This window comes from Leishmania donovani, chromosome 4 (genome assembly GCF_000227135.1).
Source record: "Leishmania donovani BPK282A1 complete genome, chromosome 4".
In the NCBI taxonomy this organism is placed as follows: Eukaryota; Euglenozoa; class Kinetoplastea; order Trypanosomatida; family Trypanosomatidae; genus Leishmania; species Leishmania donovani.
In genome coordinates this window covers 63,165-86,532 of record NC_018231.1, presented here as the reverse complement: position 1 = coordinate 86,532, position 23,368 = coordinate 63,165, and the positions used below count along the sequence as shown (strand labels likewise).

Genomic DNA, 23,368 nt, shown 5'->3' with positions numbered 1-23,368 from the left:
TCGTTCTCGCTATTCTGAACAAGTGCGCATGCATACACTACCGCGACAACGCCGACCCTCCCCACCGACTATTCTTTGACGAGATCAACACATATACACACACACACACACATCCTGCGCACGGTCTCGAACACCCCCGCCCTCACCTTGAAACAGCCAAGCACCCCTGGCAGCACCACCATGGCCACGTTTCTTTAGATGTCCGTCACCCCGACCTCGCCCAAGCCGTGTGTCATGTACCGCTTCGGCTTCTTCGCGTGCGCCGGCACCGACTTCATGCCGCCGCACGTGGGGTCGATGTCGATCGGCGACTCCCAGACGGAGCGGCCGGTCAGGAGCACCTCGCGGTCCACGTAGTCGACCACGTTCGAGTAGTTGTACTGCACCACCTGTGCAAGGTGCTTCTTGGTGTAAAGGTCGTACTGGTACTTCCACTTCGGCACGTTCGGCCACTTCATCAGCGTCTCCTCCTGCGCCATCTCGCGGCGGACGGCCTCCTGGTAGACCGGGTCCACGGCGGCGTACGGCTGCGCCGCTTCAGGAAACGCCTCCTCCACGGACAGCACGGCGGCACCGTCGATGGACGTCAGGCCGAGAGACTGCACGTAGTCCAGTCCGTCCTTTGCGTCGTAGGTGACGCGCACCTCCCACGGACCCTCGATTTCGTCCGGGTGTACGGGACGCGGCACGTCATCCGCCTTGGTGAACCGCGGCGCCGTTATCGTGATGTTGGGGAAGTATCCGAGCTGAATGACCGCCTTGCTGAGAACAGAGCGCTGCTGGTACTTGATGTGCTCGAGTGGGTTGCGCGGGGGCGGGGGCCGCGTCTTCGGTGGCGGCACCGGCAGCCGCGCTGCCTGGATGACGCCGTGATCGCCGGCGTTGCTGTTGTCCACACAGTTCGACTCTGCTGCTGATGTGCCGCGGTGCCCACTGTACACCCCCGGGGCAAGCTCCACTACCGTGTGGTCGTACACACTCGCCGACTCGGCGCTCCCTGTGCTGCTGCCCGGCCACTTGTAGTACTCCTCCACATCGCGCCGCTCTGCCATGTACTGCTGCCACAGCTGCTCCGCGTCGCGTTTCTGCGTTAGAACGTCCTCGGGCAACTGCATCGTGAGCGTCACAATGCCCTTGTGCGCCTCGAACACATCGAAGCGGCCCAGCAACTCCCGCAGCCGCTCCTCGTCGACGCGGCGACTCAGCACCAGCTTCACCGTGCTCGTCGGATCGTGGGCCCCAGGTGGGGGTGGCGGCCCTGGTGGGTAGCGGTAGATGCCCTTGGCGAGGCGCTCCTTGAAGATGCGCACGGCCTCGGCCGTCGCCTCGGCGTCGCGCTCCTTCACGACCTTCTTTACATTTTCCATCGACTCTTCCACCATCTTCAGCCGCGACGGCGCCGGCATCGCCCCAAGCTCCTCCTGATGCCTCAGGTAGTGCTCTTTGATGGTGCTCAGCATGTTGCGCTCCTTCAGCAAGGACAACCATATCTGCTGCAGGTCGGCAAGACTCTTGCGGCGCAAGCTTTCCAGCGGCCACGCCCCACCCGGGATGGCGGGCCGCTTATTGTTGAGGAAGTTGCCATCAACGAACTCGTACAGCGCCGCCACGTTGGCACGCCGCGCAGAGCACCGCATCCTCTATTCTTATGTGCTTCCGGCTTTCCCTGGTGACTGTGGGTGTATGATTGGGTGGTGGATTCCACTACCGCCTCTCGGCCTGCTGCAGACTGGAGCAGGCACAACAACAACACACGCAGCAGACAAGAAAACGTGTGCTCCACCACGTCAACGGCGCCAAGAAGACTGCTTCGAGTGTGGCGTGCAAGAGATGCACAACATTGTTTCGTGGAGCGAGAGGGGAGGGGGTAGGTTGGGAAGAGGGAGAGAGAGGAAGTGGCGAAGTGGGTAGGTGGCGGAACGAGCAGACGGCATAATGTAGGCGCAGACACAAGGCTTGCCTGCATGCCCGCACCTACACACACACACACACGTGTGGCGCCCACGTGCTTGCTACTTGAATGTGCCACACTGTACACATGCATGCAGCTGTGTATGTGTGTGTTCCGGCGTTGATATGCGCACTTGCCGCTTTCAGTGGTCAGCGGGGGGGGGTTCTCGCTTTCGTTTACGTGGTCTTGGTGGTGGTGCGCGTGATGGAACGGAAAACGACTTCCGGGGAGGGCCCCCGCGCCCCCTTTGAGGCGCATCCGTTGCCTGGGTGGGCGTCTTCATGCCCCCTCCCCCCTCGCCCTGCACCGCCACCCTTCGTTCGCTACGCGAACATGAGCCGCATCATTTTCTTCTCCTTCGCGGCCTCTGCCTTACGACCTTGCTCCACCGCTTGCGTCAACTGCACCACCGCCGTATCAAGGGCATCGCCACCGCTGGCCGCAGGAGCTCCTTCTGGTGTTGCCCTTCTCAACGTGCGAATATCCGCCTCGGCGAGAGCCCAGTCGGAGAGCTTGACGTAGCAGGCGGCGCGACGCAGCAGTGCCTTGCCAGCCGGGGTGTCGCTGAAGCGAGCGGAGGTGCACTGCTCCGCGCCGGCATCGAGAGCGGCTCGCAGCGCCGGTTGCTCCAGCACGGCAGTCGCGCACTTCACCCCCTCTTGGTAACGCCCCAGCTTCATATGGGCCAGCGCGAGATTGTTGAGTGTGGTGGCGTACAGCTGCGTCATCTCCTCCTGCAGCTTGAGCAGCGCTGCTTCCTCCGCCGTTGATGGCGACGCTGACGATTCGTGACCAGTCACCGCTGCTGCCGCCACATTCTTTGGTTGCTTGCGACGTTGCTGTTGCTGCAGCATCTGCACGAGCCCGCTGTTGCCGTCAGCGTTGCTGCCACCGCCATTGCTGTATCCCAGAGCAACAGAGGAAGCTGACTGAGCCACATCCGATGGAAGGTATTCGGCGAGGTAGAGGTACACCTTTTTGTACTCGAAGGAGGCACCGCGTGGATTGCCGGCTTGCAGCGCGGCGTTACCAGCCGCCTTCGCGGCCTGCGCTTGCTGCAGGCAGTAGCTGGCCTTGTCGCGCGAGCTGGGCGGCGCGGATGCGGAGGAGGTGGGAGAAGGCAGCGCCATGCGTATGCTTGCAATGGCTGAATTCCTACTGTGTAGTGCGTACTCGACTGAAACAGGGTGTCGGCGTGCGTGCGCTTCGGCTCGACTTGTCACCTTCGTCCCTCAGCCAACGCCCCCTCCCTAACGGCAGCTGCACGTGAGTTGCTTCGCCACAAGTCGCGGTGGTTGTCGCTGGTGCGTGTCACCGGGGTGCCATCACGGACGAGGGGAGCGGCGAGTGGCAGATGCGGAGGCGGTGGCAGAAGGACCAAGGGAGGATAGGAAAAGATGCAGTGGTGGCGATGAGCGGAAGACAGAGAGGGACAGGCGAGGAATGGAGTAAGCAGGCGGGCGGGCCATGATGACGCCACTGCGGAGATGCGCGAGTGCACAAGTTCTGCCGTCACGTGTGCTCCTTCTCTCCTCCACACAGACACGGACATCCTTGCCTCTCGGCGCGCAGACGATGACTCCTCGAAGAGGCCAAGCGACAGCAGGAAGAGGAAGTAGCTTAGGTGTATGCATACGTGCGAGTGCGTCCATGTGGTTATGCGCGTGCGCGTGTTGCATGTGAGGATGAGCGTCAAGCGGCCAGCATGAGCTGGAGCGAGCGAGAGAGAGAGAGACGGAAAGAGACGTCGCCACGCCATTTCGTGTCTCCCCTTCGCCTGCGGTGGGAGGCTCACGTCAGCCACGAGGTTGCTGTGGTTGCCGCTGCTGCTGCTGCTGACCCGACTTGGCTTGTTCCGCTTGCCGAAGTGCAAGCAGAGCGCGATGCATGTCGGCTGGCAGCGCCGCCTGCACCACCACGCGGTCGGGCACCTCCTCGCCGCTCGCCAGGCCGTCGCTGTCTGTGGTGGCGAGGATGTCAACCGTGTAGGCGTGGAGCGCAGCTCGCTGCATCCCGAACGTCGTTCCCGCGTGGCCTGCGACTACCCCGGCGTGGTAGCGAGCATCACCAACAAGAGGGAAGCCGAGCTGCGCAAAATGCTGCCGTATCTGATGCCGCCGCCCGCTGCGCAGCTCCACCTGCACGTAGGCGACTCCGGCAGACGCGAAGTACTCGAGTACGCGGTAGCGCGTGATGGCATTCCGCTGGTCCTGTAGAGCGGCGTGCAGGGTGGCGTACTGCTGATGCACGTTCTCTAAGGAGGAGGGAGAGACGTGTACGCTCGATGACCACGACAGAGTCGAGCTGGCGCGAGAGGCTGCGAGCGCATCGGCACTTGGTTGCCCGGGCGGCTGAAGTTGGCGACCATGACTCAGCGGCAGTGCTGAACGCCGGCGGATCGAGGACGCCGTGGCGCCAGCCGCGTACACCGGTGCGCACACAACGGCGCTCGCCATCGGGGACAAGAAGGGCGACACGCTAAAGAGCGGCGCCGTTGCTGCGCTGTCATCGCCGCACGGCACTGTGGACGCGCTGGACGAGGACGAGGACGAGAAGGGAGGCCACCGTTGTACGAGCGCACGATACGTCTTGCGCATGTGATGCTCTCGTATCATCGCGTCGGCCGCGCTGTGCAGCGCGGCAGCGGTGCGAGCAACAAGGACGACGCCGCTCGTGCCCACGTCAATGCGGTTTACGAGGCCCTGCTGACGAAGCACCGGCACGCAGGGGGCTGGGGAGGACGACGCACCAGCTCCACGATTCCTGTCGCTGCCATCCGCCGCTACCGCCCCTCTCGCCCTCCAGGGCAGCTCGCGAGTGAGAAACGGGTAGACGAGGGACGGGTAGTGCGCGTGCAGGGTGCAGTTCACGCCGGCAGGCTTGTAGACCGCGTGCAGTCCGTGCGGGAGCATCCGTGGGGACGCAAGCAAAACGATGGGGCCAGGTAAGCCATCCTTGCCAGTTTCCGTCAACGAGGCCTCCGCGCCCGCGGGCGTGGCCGCTGCGGTAGCGGCCGATTTTGTGTCGGCTGTGCGCCCGTCTCGTGCTGCGCTCACGGATGGCTGAGCCGGTAGGGACACCTGCTCCTGCTGCTGTGCGTGACTTGACGCTGGGGGTGGAACACCGAGGATGGGGCTGCGGTGGCGCTCACGCCAGTGATCCACTGCAGCTTGCAGATTCACCACAAAGAGGCTCATGGCGAGCGGAGGCGCAACCGTCGTCGAAGACGACTGGGCTGCGGCTGCTTCGGAGCCCCCCTCCTCACCAACCTCCCTCTTCGAGTGCACATCGTCGCCACGCACGTAGCGGGCGAAGAAGGCTTCCGTTGTGCGCGTCGGGTAGCGGTCGAGGCGCCGCAGCGTGCGACCGACAAGGCGCGCGGCGGCGTTGCGCTCCCACTCGGCCGGCGGCAAAACAAAGGACGGCAGCGCCGATGCCTTACCGTTCTCTTCGTCTGCCGTGCGGGCACCCGTCGTGATCGTGGTGGTGATGGTAGATGTGGCCGCGGCGCCGTCGTCACCCAACTGGCACTCGTCTCCATTTGTGCACGGCGCCGCCGTCACCACGCGCCTGAAGAAAGACGGATGGAAGATGCCCTTGAAGTAGCTGGCCACCGCGTGCGCCTTGTCGTGCGGCACACTGAAACAAAGGACCGGCGGCAGTGGGGGAAGGGAGGGCGATGCACCCTGCGGGTCGCATCCGGCGCTGGCGTGTGCGCCGGCGGTGCGAGGTGCGTTGGACAGAAAGGATAGCGGGGCACGTGCCGTCGTTGACGAGGGCGACGCTGACGGTCGTGACAGCTGATCGAGGAGCTGCAGCAGGAGAGCCGTGACGATGGCGGCCGCGCTCTCTGGCGCCAGCACCACAGCCACTTCCTCTTGTAGAGCATCCTCGCCGTGCGGCTGCGCTGCCAGCACGCGCGCCAGCTCGCGTAGCGCCATACCGTCGCTGTCTGCAATTTGGCTTAGCGTTTCACAGTACAGCGAGAGGTGGTAGTTGCGCCAGTCCTGCACGGCGGCGCAGAGGCGGCGAAACACACGAGGTGGCACCACGTGAACGTCGGTGATGTCCGTGCTGGAGCTTGGCGTCCGCGCTGACGACGATCTCGCGAGAAAGTCAGCCGCATTGCCGGAAGAAGAGGCGGGCCTTGGCGACAGCCCGGCCGCCGCGTACGCCTCCGGCGGCGGTGGCTGAAGCAGAGCGATGGCCGTCTGCGCAAAGGCACTCTCGAACACGGTGACGGCCGCGTCGCCGTCGCTGCGTCCTCGCTGTCGTTGTCGAGCGACGACCGCGCGCGCGACCATGCTGCTGCCGAGCGTGAGAAAGAGGGTGTGTGCGTAGTCGTGCAGGGCCGCGTAGTCGGCGTGCACGCTGAGGAAGAGCGCAGCGCACATGTGCGTGCGTGCGTTGCGCAGCACCGTCGCGACGGTTGAGCCGCCGTTCCCACTCGCCTCCAACACCTCGCCAAGCACGCAGAGCGTGTACCACGGCAGCTTCTCCAGCGCGTGGCTGCGAAGGAGGTGCGCGTGAGGGATTGCCCCACTCCGCACCTCGCGACCACTGCCGCCGCCGGCGCGCAGCGATGGCCGTCGCGGTTCCTGGAAGCGGACGAGAGAGGCTGGGAGGTGGCGCGGGAGGTGCTGCAGCACCCATAGACGACGCCGCAGGCGGACCACACACATCGGCGGGATGCCTGTGGCACGGCCGCCTGCCACCTCCGCAGCCGCGGCCGCCTCCAACAGCAGCGATGGCGCTGCCGCTACTTCCTCCCCTGCAGGACGCTCCCGGCACCCCGCTTGCTGCACTTTAGAAGCTATCGAGTGCGGCAGCACGCGCAACCCGGGCGACGGCGGATGTCGAAGTAAGCGCAGCTCTGCCGGCGTCACGGGGGCAAGGGCAAGCCGCCGCGGCAGCGGCGGAAGCGTGCTGCTGGACGAGTTCGCAGAGCCTCGGTGAGATGAGGGTCTCCACGGCACGCGGTGCCGGCGCCGCACCGACGCCGTGGAGAAGAGTTCCGCGACGGACGGCCGTTGGGAGGCTGTAGTGGAGCTGCCGTTCGGCTCCATCGCTGCGGCAGATGCGGAGCGGGGCGGTGTTGCGTCAGCTTCAAGAAGGCTGTCGATGGCGGCTCGCCACTGTCCCTGCAGCAGCAGCACCGCCATAGACTTGTCTTCCTCTCGTGTTCCTATAATACCATCGCCACCGTCAAGCACGTCCTGCCAGAGCTCGCCGTGGAGCAGCATCTGCTGGGCGTCAACAGCGTTACCCGCACCAGGGGTATGCGTGCCGTGGCGCGAGTGCCACTGCTTCAGATCCTTGTACCAGTACGATGCCCACGCGGCAAGGCGACGTTCGGCCTGCGCCGTAGCGTCTTCTCCGCTTTCTCCATGGTATGTTGATGCAGCAGCATCCTGCCACACCACGGAGCGTGGCACCGAGAAGGCACCACCGCCGCCACCAGACTTAGACGCAGCCAGCAGTTCTTCTACTACCGCGGCGTAAAAGCGGTGGTAGTCCGACGTGGCGACCCGTGTGGCGGCTGCGCGTACGTTGTGGAGGAGGACCGCGTAGTGCTCCAGCATGCGGCGCTCCGTCAGCGGTACCGCCCCACCCGCCGTGAGGGGAGGGTTTGTGGTGGGTGCCGTCGGTGGGCTAAAGCCGAGGTGGTGCCGTGCGGTACGGCTGTTGGCGCCTTCTTCATACCCGATGTCTGCAAGCGTGGCGACACTACCGCCAACCCGGTGCAGCACCGGTGCATGGGAGGGGGAGAGTTCACCGGGTCGCAGCGCAGCGGTTGCCGACACGGATGCCCCCACCGCGGCTTGCGTGCATGGTGCATGCATGACACACCAGCTACGGAACGCCTGCGCGGCGTGGATGGCGTCTTCGAGCTGACGGCGTCTCTTGACACGGTCGGCGATGTGGCCGCATCCCATGCGATGGGAACTGGCGGAGAACCGAGTCTCCGCTGCCGGAGCGATGTGCCGCGCATTCGGCTGACCTCTCTTGGGGCGACGCCCACGGCGATTCGATGCGTGGCTTGAGGACGTATTCGATGACGCGCCGGACGTCGCTTGTGAGACGCGGCCACGATGTACGGAAGAGGCACGCCGCGGCTGCAGTGCCCACAGCGGCGATGAGGAGCTTCCGCACGCAATGTGCGACCGGCGCCGAGACACCGTCGCCGCCCAAGCCGCCCGCATGGAAGCGGCGTGCGTGTGCAGGAGTGGGGGAGGTCAGGGAATACACGGAGGTGTGCGTAGGCGCGCGTGTAGGGGTGTGCACACCTCTGCCAAACGCGGGCAGACGTGAGGGGGGGGCTGAGAAGTTTTCACAAGAAGAGAGAGGTGCACGATGCTAGAGAAGGCTGGGGGAAGGGGAGGAGGAAGGGGGGCTGGCGGCGAGCCGTACTGAGCAAAGGCCGCCACGTGAATGAGGACGCGTTGGTTTCCTGAGCGCCAGTATTTCGCCTGCTTATTCATGCCCCACCGACGGCTCATGTGGGTGAGTCTGTCGGTAGACGTACACCCGTGTGCGTGGCGGGGAGGAGATGGCCGAGAGGAGTGGGAGGGAGGGAAGGGGGGAGCCTCTGCTCTGCTTTCGTGTCCTCTTTATGTATGCACACTTACGTGCATACTTCTCTCCTTTCACCGGTGTGTGTGTGTGTGTGTGTGTGTGCGTTACAGCAAGGCCATTCAGCGAATCCGCATATTCGTCTCCATCGATCCGACATGTGGGATGCGTGGGCGACCGTGCCCACTTCCCCCCCTACACAGAGTTCATACCGACAGGGAGAGGGCGAGCCTTTCCTACAAGAGTATCAATACACGTGTATTGGCTGTGTCTGTTTGTTGGCGAGAGTGCGAAGCCGCCTTTCTCACCAAGTGCAGACATGACGGAGGCCGGTGAGGTGGAGCGGGGTGGGCGGGACTTACTTTGGAGACACGCACCGTGGAAATCACGGGAGAGAAGGGAGGGGGCCATCGGGTCACTGGGGACCCCTTTCCCATAGAGAATGCAGACTAGAAGAAACAGTGCCCGATATAATAGAGATCACGCTTGCACTGGAGAAAGAGAGCCACACGGTCCTCCTCCTCTTCCCCCTTCCCCACGATCGCGTCGCACCGTCATGTCCCCAGAAATATATGCATGCCGCGATAGATAATCAGAAGGATAGCATACAAAAGATGCATTCTGCCGCACGGGCTGGTGCGCGCACTTGCCGTCTGGAGAAGGAGGGGAGAAGCGGCAGGGACGGTGGGGTGAGGGTGGGCGTGCCTGTGCGAGCGAAGGTTAGCTGCCAGCCTACACGGTCCAAAGGCACGCCCCCACTCGACATGAATCGCCCACATCCGAAAAGCGACGAGGCAACGAAAAAGCAAAAAAAAAGGCGGCACAGCCAGCGAAGACGACACGCCGGCACAAACCTCTCGGCCCATCGTGATCCATCCATGCAGCCATGTCTGTCTGTTCCACTCCCTCTTCACTCTTCACACACACACACACACAAACACGCGAACATCTGGTCAGAGAACAAGTGATAAAAGACGGGAGGAGCACAGGTGCCCCATCAACGTGGGTTATCCCACGCACACACACACACACACAGACGCAGACAGACGGAGGTGTCCGATCTGAGCCTGTGCGGTGGTGGGCCGCAGCGAGAAAAGGTGCGAAAAGAGAGCAAACACGGTTGTGAAGCGGAGGAGGGGGAGGGGGCCAGAATAGATAAATATAGATAATATAGGAGGATGGGTGACTTTGGCGAACACAGGCGAGTTCAGCCCTGCCAATCGCTTTTGATGCCGCCTGCCCGAGTGCGCATGTGATAAGCAAGGCAGTGGGAGAGGAGGAGGAGGAGGGGGGCCGGGGTGTTGATGGAGGAGGAAGGAGAATCCGACTTGTGTATGTCCAAGTGGAGTCCCTCCCCCCGCCGCCACCGCCGCCGCCAAGGAGTTGCCTCCGCCCAAAGTAGCTGAACTGACTCGCCCCCCTCCCTTTCGCCTGTATTCGGCGGTCCCCTGCTGAGACCACCCCGCGCGGCGCCGCTTCTCCTCCGGCCCCCGACGAAAGCTGTGCGGCAGCGTTGACGCGGTCTGCCATGCCCGTCGGCTCTGCTTCACGGCAACGAAAGGCAAGGCGGTGAGCCGGAGGGCAACGTGTGCCGAATGAGAAGCGAAGGGGCGACGGCAAGGCACCTTACGCCTACTAGACATCCTTTGATTGCAAATTCACCGTATCACGCCACGCATGGTCGAGGTAGTTGTACGCTTGATCCAGTGCGGTGCCCTTGACGACGTCGTTGAGCGCCCCAGAGGCGCGGGAGATGAGCGACTCGAAGTTCATGAACTGGTAGAGTTTGCTGTCCTGCGTGTACAGCTGCAGCGCTGTCGGGCGTACCGTTGGTGCGGGAAGCAGCATGAAGAAGGGCGCCTGACCGCCGATGCTCTCGAGCACCACAGAAGGCTGAATAGAAACGATGCTGGCCAGCGCAATCACCTGCTTGACGCCAACAGGCCTGTTCCGCGGCTCATCGTTGGGGTTGGTCGGGTGGCGGGCTGCCGCAAAGACGCCCATGACGGCGTCCGTCGTCTTGGCGATGCTCGAGGAGGTCTCCGCGAAGAAGCACAGATAATGCCGTGTGATCTGGATGTGGCCTTTGACTTGAAGGCCGCCGTGCATCGCGCTGCAGCGGTAGTCGGCAAGCAGCACCTCGCCGCTCTCGGCAAGCTCGTGGAAGTGCAGGTTAAAGCGGTCGCAGTCGTATTGGTACTCGAGCTGACGCACCTGCGACTCCGTGCGGGTCGACACGTCGGCGGCCCCCTTCTCCACGGTCATGACTGCCTGCGAGACAGCGCTCTTGAGGCTGGCAAGCATTCCGCTGCCGCTGGAGGACATCTGCCGTCGCGCCTCCTTCTGCTTCAGCGCCTCCTTCTTTTCAGCAACGCCCCGGCGGTACTGTTCATCCGGTGTCGGGTCCATGCACGCCGGCGCAGGGGGTGGAGCGGGACCGGTGTATATGAGCGGGAGAAGCTCGATATACGCATACTGCGCCACCACCGGCCTTGGTTGTTGCTGCATTGGTTGCTGGGGTATCGTTTAGCGGAGGCCTTGCGTGCCAATGTGCCTGTCAGTCTGCGCGTCTTGTCCTTGCTCGACAGAAGACGACGAAGGCGTGCGTGTGCGTGTGTGTGCGCGCGCTGTGGGGTGGAGGGACGAAGGCGGGAAACCCCGAAGAAAGGGAAAAGGACGTTGGTGCAAGTCGAAGGAGTTTCAGAGTAATGCTTGCTGAGGAGGAGGAGGAGGGGGGGGGAGAGCGCGCGAGCGGAGGCGATGCGCGCCACGTAAGAAGGGGTGGATGCGAAGAGGAAAGGAGGAGGAGGAGGAGGGGTTTGCGGCTGTGAAAGAAACGGACGATGCAGCGCAGCTGTGCGTGATGTGTGGGTGCGTGGGTGGCGGCCCGAGAGCGCTCGTGTGCCTGCCTTCTGCAGATCGCTCCATCCGATCGGCAGTGCAGCACGGGAAAGAGGAGGGGGAGAGGGAGAAGGGGTTGGGTGGGGAGCGGCACAGAATAAGACGAAGAGAGAGGTGTGCACACAAGCACACGTGTGCTACCTTCGCTGCGGCTCATTGCGGTGGCGGTTTCACTTGCCGCTCTGACGTTCGTTGAATATCTGCAGCGATGCGCACGACGCTGATGAGTCGCCACAGCTAACGAGGGCACACAACTACCCACTGGAGGGGCGAGTCCCAAAGTCGAAGGGAGGCCGACGAACAACAAAACAGGAAAGCCTGAGAGAGCGAAAGTGAGAAGGGCACACGCACAGTGGCGCGAAAAAAAGAAAACGAGAAGAGGTGACAACGGAAGGCCGAAGGGCGGAGGAGGAGATCCACATGGACACACAGACACACACCACACGCACAAATAAGTACACACATACATACAAAGACACGCGCGTGCATATGCAGCCAGTTCCGTCGAGGCAGCAGCAACATCTGACAACCTAACGAAGGCGGACAACGGCAGCGACGCGTAAAGTCGAGGATGGCTAATGATAGAGGGGAGAGAGAGATCTGAGTGAAGGGGAAAAAAAGGTAAAGGCAAACTAGAGAATACGGTTGGGTGCGTGTGCCCTGTGCACACCGGGGGGGGAGGAGGAGGCAGAGGGCTTACGAGGTTTAGCACGACTATACCAGAGAAAGAAGTGCGCATCAGGGGCATCGTCGTTGCTGCTGCGAGCAGCATGTATTTCCCCTTCTGTCACAAGCGGTATAGACTGCTTTCAAGGGTTCAGAACGCAGGAGAGAGACCCTTTTACGCACTCGCGATGAGTATGTCACTGCCGTCCTTGGAGGAGTGCCTTCTACCTCATCAATGCAAGACACACACACACACACACAGAGCATGCGCCCCCCTCCCTTCTCCATCTGTGCGTACGCGCGCGCGGCTTCTCTGCTTGACTAGGCACCGATGAAGCTCACTTTTGATGCCCGGCGACGCAGCGGCGGCTCAGGTGTTGTGCACGGCGACTGCGGTGCCGCGGGACCGACAGATAGGCGTGTCTGCCGCTGCGGCTGCGGAGAGGAGGGGATCGGCGGTGGCTGTGCGGCGAAGACGGTGACCTGTGCGCCCTTGCCACCGTGCGAGCACGTGTACGGGCTCGCTGCGCTTGTGGTCACCGGCTGAAAGTATAGAGGGTTGGCGTTCATGCCGTAAGGCAACGGCGCTGCCGGAAACACCGGGGCTGCCGGCGGCAGCGGCTCCATTATATGCTGTGACGGGCGCATCGAAGCCACTCTCGCGATGCTGCCGTGCCGTTGCATCATCTGTGGAGGCGACTGGGAGCCGGCGACTAGGCAACTCGTAGATTGTGGGGTATGCTTCTGTTTCAGCGAGGCCGGCGACGTGGTGCGGCGGCTTGCCTCCTGCACGAGGGTATTGTTCACGTCGGCAAAGGCGTACTGCAACTCCCAGTACATCTTCTCCAGTTTTGCCACCTTGCGCCGGCAGCAGAACGTCACCATGACGGAGGCCATGAGACCGACCATGAGAACACCACCAACCACAAGGAATAGAAACGGAAAGAAGTTCACCGCCTTGGAGGTGGCGTTGACGATTATGACCGGTGTGCCAGTCGACTCTACATCTTCTTTGGAGCTCAGGGCGTAGATGAAGCCCTCGCCACCCGTGCTGTAGTACGCGTAGCCGGCGAAGGCCACATTTTCCATCGTTGCCATGGCCAACTCTCTTCACGCGACGCGTTGGCGGCCAGGGGGGGAGGGGTAGAGGTAGTGGAACAAAGTATGCCAGCGCGGAAAAAGACGTGCTTGTGTGCGTTTGTGTGTGTGCGGGCATTGAAATTGTGGTGCGTGAGAGGAGGGGGGGGGGAGGCGGGGAGGCGAGGAGGCGAGGGAGAGTTGGAGCATGGGCCGATGTAAGAGACAGAGCGAGGCATTTGTGTGTGGGTGTGTGTCTTGGCGTTGCTTCCGCTGCCTTCACGCGCCCCCACCGACACCCCCCACACCCGCCTTCGCCATACATACACGCACACATATGTACAGATACACGCATACATACTCACATGTCATACACGCACGTCACGCCGCGCCGAAAAAACAAAAAGAAAAACGGAAGCAACGGCTACAACAGCAAGACACAAAGCAGCGCGGGCGCACCCGCGTCATCTCGCACGGTCACCGCGCCCCTGCGCTCTCGCCCCGCACCGCTCCCTCTAACGACTTCGGAACAGAAAAATAAATAAATAAGGAAGGGGCCAGGCGCCAGAAGGATACACAGGAGCGACGCCACACAGACGTGTGAAGGGGGAAGGGGAAAAGGGGAGCAGCGCCAGCAGAAGCTGCGACCGCGAGAGGGATGAGGGAAGAACACGGGAGGGCGGTGCCGGCAAAAAGAGAAATACACACACACGAGAGAGAGAGACGATGGACTCAGTGAGCTGAGGAGGAGGTAAGGCACAAGAGAAGAGAGGGAGAGGGAAGGGGAGGGGAGTCTACCGAGTAAAAGAATATAAAAGGGTGGAGGGGAGGGAGGGACAAGGGACAAAACCTAACGTCCACACAGACAGACACCTCCCCCCCCCCGAAGAACAAACAACAACATAGGATTCGAAACACACACACACACATATGCACACAAACATGATGATGGGCATAGAAGAACGTGCAAGCAAGACATGGAGAGAACGGCAAGTCTGTTCACAAAGACTTGTACATGCAGCCATGAAAAAAAAAAACGAATGAAGGAGGACAACAGTCGCGGATGGAGGGAGGGGGCTAGGAAACGCCGTGGCACACGCCGACACACCGACGAGTTTGCATCGTGAGAAAGCTGAAAAAGACAGAGAGATGGGCGAGTGGGGACAAGCCAGAAGCAACGGGGACGGAAAGAACACACACACACACACACACACACACTCGCGAGCTCGCGCCCCCCCCCCCGATTCTCGCTTTACACCTCTCCCCCATTTCTTGTTGGGCTTTTGCTCTTCTTTCTACCGTGGGAGCTGAGGACGGATGGAGAGATGCTCGGCACAGCGGTTGCCGCAACACACTCGCACACACCCGCAAGGCACATGGTTATATGCATGCATGCACGTGTGTGAGTGTGTCTCATGCCAACCCCTTCTTGCCGATCTGACTCCGTCCTCCCCACACACCCTACACGCACACACACAGCCCCGTTGGGCCCAACCACAGTGACACGCATACAGACATACATTGCCGCTTACCAGCGAACAACGATGCCGATGCGCGACAGCACCCGAATGCATGCGTGCGTGAGAGGGAAGGACAGAGGCCATTAAGAGGGGCGCTTATACATACGCAGAACGGCGACAGAAGCCCTCCGACGAAGGCACAAAAAGAAGAAGGCGAGCACACACGCACAGAGCGATGGGGAGGGGGGGGGAGGAGGGGAGGGACGAAGCAAAAAAGGAAGCCGCAAGAACGAAGGGAAAGCGAGCCAACCCCAAAGAGAGGAGCGGCGGGGGCACTCCGCCCCACTTGCCCCCACCTCCCTCTCTTTCTTCGTTGTCGTCTGTCGGCTTAGCGGCTCACACTCTCGCCGTCTTCGTCTTTGCTAGAGTTCGAGCCGTCGCTGAGGCTGTTGCGACTACTGCTGCTTTCGTTGCCGCGGAAGGAGCGCTGACTCACGTAGCGGCGAGACACGATCCGCTGCGCCGTCTCCTTCTCCGCCCACTCCGGCGCATCCTCCGGAGGCTCGTCCATGTCCTCGCGCTCCTGACAGAACACGAGAGCGAGAAAGGTGATGAGGCAAAGCACGAAAAGGATGGAAAAGAAGACGGCCCACCATCGCCCCTGCAGCTGGCTGGATGCGCTGGCCGTTTCGTAGTTGAGGCGGAGGGGGCCTTGGGCTTGGCACACCAGCCTCCAGTCCTTCAGTGTCGCCTCCACCAGCTGTGGGTTGTTCGCGAAGTTGTCCCCGTACGTGAAGCCGCCGCGGGCGTAGGTGTCCCCCCACACGGCTTCGGTCGGGTGCAGGCCGCCGCGGTAGAGAACAAGGTGGTGACCCAGCTGCATATTCGGGTGGTACATCGGCGGGTTGAATGGAAAGAAAAGCGGGAACCCGTTAACCTGCCGATCGTAACCTAAGGTGCTCTGACCCCGATAGAAGATGATCCCGGTCTTTCCCTCGTCGTACGGCAGACTTGACGTGGACGGCATCTCGATCCAGCGACCCACGGACCACCGCCAGTAGCAGTTGTTGTTGTCGCCATTCGTCTGACTGAACGACGTATCCCACCAGATGTCCGGATCCTTGATGGAAAACGGGCAGAAACCCATCTCGTAGCTTTCCATGTGCCACGGCTGCACAATACCACCGCCGAGGAAGGCGTAGTATGTGGTGAACCCCTCCGACTCGAGCGCCTGAACATCGGCCTCGTGCAGCACCGCGGTCGCTTCCGTCGCGAGGTACCCGCCACGCTCCAGACACATACCCGCGTCTTCCGATCGCGTGCCCGTAGCACCGGGTACGTAGAAGAGGGAGGTGATGGTCACGAAGTTGTAACCACATACGCCCCTAGTGCCGTAGCCCAGCAGCACCGCGACGACAGTGGCCACCGCCAACACGGCAGCGTGCGGTGCCATCCGGAAGCGATGGTGGCTGTGATGCGGGAAGGTCGGAGGGGGTAGGCAACGGGGGCGATCGGAGAGTACGCGCCAAGTAGCGAAGAAGAAATGCTCGAAGTGAAACGCGGAAGAAACGACGAGTGCGCTGCGCGCCTTTCGGTGTGCGGCGGCGCTTCCCCCTCCTCTTTTCGTGGCCCTTCTTTGGGTCAACGGCAGAGGCGATAGGACGGGAGAGGTGCTTCGATCCACACGGGCCACCCCGCTGCTGCTGCGCGGCGTTCAAAACAACAACGCACACACGCCTCAAACGGAAAAAAATGAGCCGAACAAACACGCAAACAAGAGGGAAGGATGGAGACGATGCAACACACAGACACACACACACACGTATTCCTCTGCGGTGTGTGTGTGTGTGTATGTGCGTGGGCCATCATGGCATCCACCCCACCCCACCCCAGCATGACGCACAAAGACGGAAAGAGAGAGAGAGAGCAGGGAAGCGTAAGGGAAAGAGTGTGAGAGCACCAGAAGAGGAGGGGTGCGGGGTGGAAGGGGCATGATGCCCACCCCCACCCCAAACCACTTCCTCCTCCGCTCCTTCACACCACAAGCATACGGGCTCATACACATGCATGTGCACGAGCGGGGATACTTGTACCCCCCCGCCGCGACACGTTCACACATGAAAACCGAATGCCCATCACGAAAGGCGTGCGGGACTGGGGACTGAGGGAGATGATGACGAGCACGATGCCAGTCGATCTCTCTCTCTGTCGCGCTGATGGGCGTCCACTTCCTCGTCTGTTTTCCGTTTTTACGTCTTGTCTGTCTGTCCAAAGAGAGAGAATAAACGTCTCTCTGCGTGTGTGCGTGTGTGTCCTCGGCTTCGTGCGAAGTGGCACATCATCAACGACACAGACGGAGAGAAGAAGGGAGTGGAGGGAAGGAAGGCGGGGGGATGGGTGGACATGTACCCCCCTCACTCGCTCAACCCCCTCCCCCCCACACACACAGACAGACGCACATCATCACTGTGACCTGCTATTCGTTGTTCAATTGAGCAAGGTAGAAAGCGACAACACCCACACAAGAGAGGATGAGAAAAGGAAGAGGAAGAAGGGAGCGCCATGACAAGGTACGGTGTTGCTAAGCACATTTTTCGTCATGGCGGAGGTGGTGGCGGCTCGGGAGGAGGAGGGGGTGAGGATGTGCGTGAAAGCAAGAGAAGACCATAAGGATGAATCCATGAATGCGATGTCGCGTGCGGGCCCGCCCGCCGCTGCTGCCTTTCAAGGCGTTTCTTTTTGGAAGGTTAGGAGAGCACACACACACACACGCACAAGGTGATAGGAGTAGTGAGAAGACAAGGGAGTAGGTAATGCTTGCAGCCACGCCTTCATCGAGCCGCCTACTGCCACAACCCCGAGCAATGATGACGGGGTGGGGGTGGGAGAAGGGAGTGAGCGGTGGCGTGTCAGTGAGCATTCAGAGGTAGGTGGTGGTGGTGGTGGGGGGGTGGGGGAAGGGTGGAAGAGGCGAAGGCCAACCTATTAGAAGAGAGGAGCACCGAGATGAAGGGATACCAAAGCAGAATGAGAGAGAGATTACACCGCCCCACCCCCTCCCCCTCTCCATAACGCGTGCACGGGCATAGACATACCCTGGCACGACGACGGGAAAAGAAAAGATGCGAGGCTTTGCACAAGGAGGGGAAAGGGGAGGGCGAGGATGTGCCTGCATATGCCAGAGAGAGAGGGCCATGCGCAGAGTGGGCGAGCAGGTCGAGTAGGGGTAGGTGAGTGTGGGGCGTTGCCGACGTGCAACGCTCGAGGGAGAGTGGTGGCGGGAGAAGGGCGGCGTTCAAGCACCACATCACTCGACTACGCACCCCCATGTTGCACGCACGCACACTCCTTTTCGTCGATTCCCAACAACAACGAATCTGTCCATCCATGCACAGTGGGCCCTGCCCTTTCATCGGGTTATCTACTGCAGAACACGTACACACCTATACACATCCTCGAACAGACAGTCAGACAGACAGAGGGTGAGGAGAGAATACAGGAAGGCCTACTCCAGTCTTTCCCCGTGAGTGTTCACACGTATAAACATGCATATACGCTTTAGGTGCTCTCCACGTGTCCATCCCAGAAGTACCTCCTGCTCTCCGCGTCACCACCCACACCCACACGCCCACGCGTCGTCACCGCCGCAGCTTGCATGTTTTCCTTTGTTTCACTGTTAGAGGCATACCTCACCCGCTGGCGCCGTCTTGTTTGTCCCGCCGTCCTCCGCCCACCCTTACCGAAGAGAGAGCGAAGCCCATCCACGCACGAACACACGCTCACGTGCACGCAATACGCAATACAACATGTACAGACATGTGCACCGTCTCTTCATCGAGGCATGATTGTGTGCGTCTGTGTGAGGGTGGGTGGGTAGATGCGTATGTCTGTGCGCCTGGTTCGGTCGACGATGGTAGGGCGGCGAGGCGCGTGGGCAGGGGCGCCGTGACGAAGAGAGGAGCATCCAAGGAAGGAAAAGGTGTGTGGAGGGAGGAGAGGGAGGGGAAGAGAGGGGGGGGGGCAACGACAGCAGCGATCACCATCGCGAAACGGAGTGAAGCACACCCGCCTGCGCATGAAGACACGCACACACACGAGTAAGAGAATACACGCAAGAATGAATTTATACGCCCCATAGTCTGCATACCTTTCCTGTGTCTGGAGGTGTGCGTGCGAGCACGCGAGGGCGTGAGGAGTAGAGAGGGGGGGGCATTATACACATAATAGGCAGGGAGGAGGAGGAGGGTGTGGGTGCGCGTGGGAACCGTGGATGGCAGGCGTGCACGAAGGCAGGCAGGCAGGAAGAGAGAGCGTCTAGACGCCGAGAGAGAGTGAAACAAACAAGAGACCTTTGCCGGGGGTTAGGGCTGGAAATGATTGGAGGGAGGTTCACAGGCACGTCTGTGTGCCTGTGTGTGTGTCTGAGTCTTGTGCGTGCTACATCGATTGCGGCCCGTCACAACTTCACTGCACCCCTACATGACATACGCCACGGTCGCTGCAACCGCCACTATGACCAGCGCCGCCAACACCGGCGTCGGCGCAGCCGCCGAGTTGCCTGACTTGCGCGGGATGCAGGTGTACGAGACGGTGAGGGCGTAGCCGGGTTCGCACGAGGAGCAGCGGTTGCTGTCGTTCGGGTAGCACTGCGCGCAGTTGGTCATGCTGCAGGAGCCAGCGGCCATGCACTGGCCGGACGCCATCAGCACCATGCCGGACTCGCACACGGCGCAAGTGTACTGGTTGCCGGGCACACAGATGGCGCACGACGGGGCCTGGCAGTCGGTGGAGGGGGCTGAGGTTGTCGGAGCTGCAGTTGTCGGGACCGCCGTGGTGGTAGTGGTGGTGGTGGTCGGGGCTGCAGTTGTGGGGGCCGCAGTTGTCGGGGACGCCGTGGTGGTGGTGGAGGGGGCCGACGTTGTCGGAGCCGCAGTCGTCGGGGCCGCCGTGGTCCCATCGCAGAGGTAAGTGTTGATGTTCGGGTAGCCGACAGGGCACTGCACGCACTTGGTGTTGTCATCGGCGGCGCAGCGCAAACAGTTGTCAAGGCGGCATGTGCTCGGATCGTAGGGCTTGCACTTGCCGAACTCGGTGGGGGTCATGGGTGAGACAGCGGTCGAGTAGCCTTCCTTGCAGTTCGAGCACAGGCTTAACATCCCCACTTTCCGGCATTCCAGGCAGTTGGGCACTGTGCTGTCACAGGCAACAGGAGGGTAGTCGTCGATGGCCTGTGCAGACACTGTCAAGGGGGCTACAGCGGCGATGGCGAACAGCAGAAGAACGGCGGCGGCGCCGCGCTTGTGGGGACTGCTGCGGAAGTCAAAGGCAGACATGATTCGTGGAGAGGGGAATAGGAACGAGGTGCGCCTGTGCCAGTGCTGCAGGCGTGTGAGGTAATGTTCTGGGGGAGGGGGGGAGGGCTGATGATGGGAGGCGAGGGAGTGGGATGACGCGTGTGGCGTGCTCGTACACTGACGCAGACCCACGAACAGGAACGCGTTCCGTGAGCATGTTGAGGACGGGAGTGAGTAGGTAGAGAGTGAGAGGGAGAGAAGGGAAGGATATCATAGCGGCACAGGCCGAGAATATTGGTTCGTTCCCTTCACGCCTTCGCCATAGAGCAAGGCGGCGGCATGAACACCGCGACGTTTCCTCTTGTGGGAAGCAAGGGGAGCTGAGGGGAGGGGGTGCGCGTAACACTTGCAGACTACGACACACGCGCACACATCCCCACGCGGGTAACGTCTTGAGGGAATCGGCGATGGACGGATGAGAGAGCCAAGGAGCAACATGCGACGGAGGTAGAGAGGCGGCTGTGGTGCGCGTGTGTGTGTGTGTGTGCCTCCACGACACCCGATCCGACTTCCCTCCTTCTCTGACGTTTTCCTTCCCCCTCCTCCGTCTGCCCTACGTATCGTGCTCGAGCCTTCCCTGATAAACCGCGAAGGACCTGCCCGCTCCCTCGCTCGCGCTCTCCAAGGTCATTTTCTGTGTTGTCATGGGCGCACCTCATGCCCCCTCTCTGTCCCCCTCACAGGGACGCGGGCAGACGCAAACACGCACATACACAGGATCAGTGCTGACCTTGTGACGACCGCCCTGCTTCCATAGCCCTGTGTGTCGCGCCTCTCCGCTCCCTTTACATCTTCGTCTTCTTCAGCACCGCTTGCAGTTTGCTGCCACCACTGCCGAGCAGCCCTCTCCAGTGTGAGAGCAGCGACACACACAAACACACAGACACACGGCAGCACAGAGGGATGGCCGATGGTATGCGTGGTTGTCTGGGAGAGCGAGCGAGGGGGTGGGGGGATAGCAGCGCTCGATCACGCAATCACAGCGGCAGATACAGACTCTACTGTTGGTGCTCCTGCCTGAGAGAGTCAGGTAGGGAGTGGGAGGGGGAGGGAAGAGGGTGGGGGAGAGGCCGATGCGTAGAAATGGCGGAGACGCACGCGTACGCACGCAGGCACACACGTGTATATGCTTAGGCAAAAACGAAAGAAAAGACCCCATGAGGGGCACAAGTCACAGAGAGAGAGAGGTGGTGGCGGTGAGGAGAATGCCCTCCGCCCTGCGCACACGCAGGGACGGACGGGCGGGCGGGCGGACCCAACGGTCACCTCCATTGACGATCCTCTCCCTCCTCCTCCGCATCCCCATCCCCATCCACGCCTCACCTCGGGAAAAACAACAATGACAACGGAAAAGAAACGGGCTGTGCACATAAAACGGATTCAACGCACAGAGAGGCCCACCCGGCCACTCGGCCAGAGCAAAGAGAAGAGAGAACACACACACGCACGCGTACGCACACATGCACGTGCACATGGGCCACAATGGTATCGCCAGTCCCCATTCCCCCCTCTCGATTTCCTCAAGCCACGGGCCGACCGCGGCGCGCCGGGAGAGAAACGACATAAGCGCACGTGCTCGCCCCTCCCTCTGTCTCTGTCTCTGCGTCGGCGCATGCTGTGTTGGGAATACACGCGACTCAAGGCAGGGAGGCGTTGATCAGTGAGGTGACGCGAGACAGAGACAGAGGGAGGGGTGATCAAGGGAGGGAGGGGCACTGCGCATGACGACAATATGCACATTAGCCGAACAAGATAAAAAAAAAAACTGTCTGAGGAGGGGAGGCGGGACGCACGTTACACACACACACACAAACACACACACACACACACACACACAGCACTCAGAGAGAGAGGAGAGAAACAGAGGTGAGGACATCAACATTTGTGCATGCATATGTGGGAGAGAGAGAAGAGGGGAGCAGGGTGGAGGCTGGACATAGCCGTCGATGCCGACACTTGACAGGCCGTCAGCCAGGCATCTCCTGGTATGTGTGCCACTAGGTCTTTGAATCGGGGCATGCCGTATTTTAGGCCATGGTCAGTGCAGTGCCCACCAATGCCACACCGACAGAGACGACCAGGGAGGAAGTGCGGAAGGCCGCATTTCTAGATTGCTCCGGGACGCACTTGAACGAGGCCGTCGGCATGTAGCCCGAGGCGCAGCTCAAGCAACGCGCGTTGTCGTTTGTGTGGCACGTGACGCAGTGGGCGACGTTGCAGGAGCCGACAACCATGCACTGGCCAAGGCGGTCGACGGCGTAGCCGGGACTGCACGTCGTGCAGACATTCGGGTTCGTGCTCGAGCAGGCGGCGCAGTTCGAAACGGCGCACGAAGATGCCGCTGTGCTCACGGTGTTCGTTGTGGTGAAGGTGGTAGACGCCGTCTCATTGGCGCCAGTTGCACTCGACGAGTTGCTGCTGCTCTTGCTGGACGGCACTGTCCGCATGGTTGCAAGGGAGATCGATCCGCGAGCTGGGGCGCTTGGGGACGACAAGCTCGAGGCATCCGACGCCATGACCACCGAGCATGCGACGGCTGCCAGCACTGCGGCCATCAGCAGGTGCTTCACGCTCATCTTTGCTGAAGGGGTGAGGCGCGAGAAAGAGTGAAGGTGAGCTGGCTGGGGAGGAGAAAAGGGGCATGCACGCGCGTGTGTGCGTGTGTGGGAGGGAGGGGGCACGGCGAGTGTTTACGGACTGCGGCTTCACTTCCGATTGCCGCAGACACACAAACACTCACACACACCGTTTGAGGTAACCATCCCACCACCACGACGCCACATCCGCACGCGTGGTAGAAAGTGTGCGTATGCACGTGCGTGTGAGAGAGAGGTGGTTGTACGCGCGAGAGCAGAAGAACGTGTGGGAAAGGTGAGAGGTAAACAACAATGTGGAAGCAACACAGACCCACAAAAGGCGGCGCTTCTAGCAAGGGGGAGGGGGAGCCGCAGTGACCTCCGGTACTGCGGGTGGGTCGTGGTGGAGGCGGGGCTGCTACCCTAAGGGAGGACTCAGCGGTGACGCCGACTCTTTTGCCCACCAAATCTGTCCCCACCTCTACACGAGGCTGTCGTGCCAACCAGCAGCGCAGGCGCGCGCTGCACTCGTGCTCAGCCGACCGCCGCGGTCGCGGCGTGGGGCGAGGAGGTGGAGTGTGTGCGCAGAAGAGAGCTTTAGTGGTGGGAGTGGCTGTACACATGCGAGTGAGCTGCCAGGAGCGCGGTCGAGCACACCCCCACCCCCCAAACAGCTGCGCCCGGAAGGGTGGCCGGTGGTGGGGAGGGGGTGGGCGGTGTGCGACCTGGTGAGTGGCTTTAGGAGAAAAGAAGTGATGGAGAGAGATGCCTCCGCCGTGTAAACACGTGTGTCTGCGCTGCGGGACTGTG

General features: G+C 61.5%; 8 protein-coding genes across 8 annotated transcripts; all 8 read right to left on the bottom strand.

Moving 5' to 3' along the window:
- Window positions 1-194: 194 nt before the first annotated feature.
- Window positions 195-1,637, bottom strand: LDBPK_040260 (hypothetical protein, conserved; the record flags this gene model as incomplete). The annotated part of the gene is made up of 1 exon (XM_003858041.1): window positions 195-1,637. The coding sequence occupies one exon, from the start codon at window positions 1,635-1,637 to the stop codon at window positions 195-197; it is 1,443 nt and encodes a 480-aa protein (XP_003858089.1).
- A 637-nt stretch (window positions 1,638-2,274) lies between these two features.
- On the bottom strand, window positions 2,275-3,081 carry LDBPK_040250 (hypothetical protein, conserved; the record flags this gene model as incomplete). Its single annotated transcript, XM_003858040.1, has 1 exon — window positions 2,275-3,081. One exon carries the CDS (start codon window positions 3,079-3,081, stop codon window positions 2,275-2,277), a length of 807 nt encoding a protein of 268 aa, XP_003858088.1.
- Window positions 3,082-3,747: 666 nt separating this feature from the next.
- LDBPK_040240 (RNA pseudouridylate synthase-like protein) lies at window positions 3,748-8,154 on the bottom strand (the record flags this gene model as incomplete). The annotated part of the gene is made up of 1 exon (XM_003858039.1): window positions 3,748-8,154. The coding sequence occupies one exon, from the start codon at window positions 8,152-8,154 to the stop codon at window positions 3,748-3,750; it is 4,407 nt and encodes a 1,468-aa protein (XP_003858087.1).
- Window positions 8,155-10,159: 2,005 nt separating this feature from the next.
- LDBPK_040230 (hypothetical protein, conserved) lies at window positions 10,160-11,032 on the bottom strand (the record flags this gene model as incomplete). The annotated part of the gene is made up of 1 exon (XM_003858038.1): window positions 10,160-11,032. One exon carries the CDS (start codon window positions 11,030-11,032, stop codon window positions 10,160-10,162), a length of 873 nt encoding a protein of 290 aa, XP_003858086.1.
- Window positions 11,033-12,412: 1,380 nt separating this feature from the next.
- LDBPK_040220 (hypothetical protein, conserved) lies at window positions 12,413-13,189 on the bottom strand (the record flags this gene model as incomplete). Its single annotated transcript, XM_003858037.1, has 1 exon — window positions 12,413-13,189. One exon carries the CDS (start codon window positions 13,187-13,189, stop codon window positions 12,413-12,415), a length of 777 nt encoding a protein of 258 aa, XP_003858085.1.
- Window positions 13,190-15,016: 1,827 nt separating this feature from the next.
- On the bottom strand, window positions 15,017-16,081 carry LDBPK_040210 (hypothetical protein; the record flags this gene model as incomplete). The annotated part of the gene is made up of 1 exon (XM_003858036.1): window positions 15,017-16,081. The coding sequence occupies one exon, from the start codon at window positions 16,079-16,081 to the stop codon at window positions 15,017-15,019; it is 1,065 nt and encodes a 354-aa protein (XP_003858084.1).
- Window positions 16,082-19,103: 3,022 nt separating this feature from the next.
- LDBPK_040200 (surface antigen-like protein) lies at window positions 19,104-19,961 on the bottom strand (the record flags this gene model as incomplete). The annotated part of the gene is made up of 1 exon (XM_003858035.1): window positions 19,104-19,961. The coding sequence occupies one exon, from the start codon at window positions 19,959-19,961 to the stop codon at window positions 19,104-19,106; it is 858 nt and encodes a 285-aa protein (XP_003858083.1).
- A 2,048-nt stretch (window positions 19,962-22,009) lies between these two features.
- On the bottom strand, window positions 22,010-22,558 carry LDBPK_040190 (surface antigen-like protein; the record flags this gene model as incomplete). The annotated part of the gene is made up of 1 exon (XM_003858034.1): window positions 22,010-22,558. The coding sequence occupies one exon, from the start codon at window positions 22,556-22,558 to the stop codon at window positions 22,010-22,012; it is 549 nt and encodes a 182-aa protein (XP_003858082.1).
- Window positions 22,559-23,368: the final 810 nt, after the last annotated feature.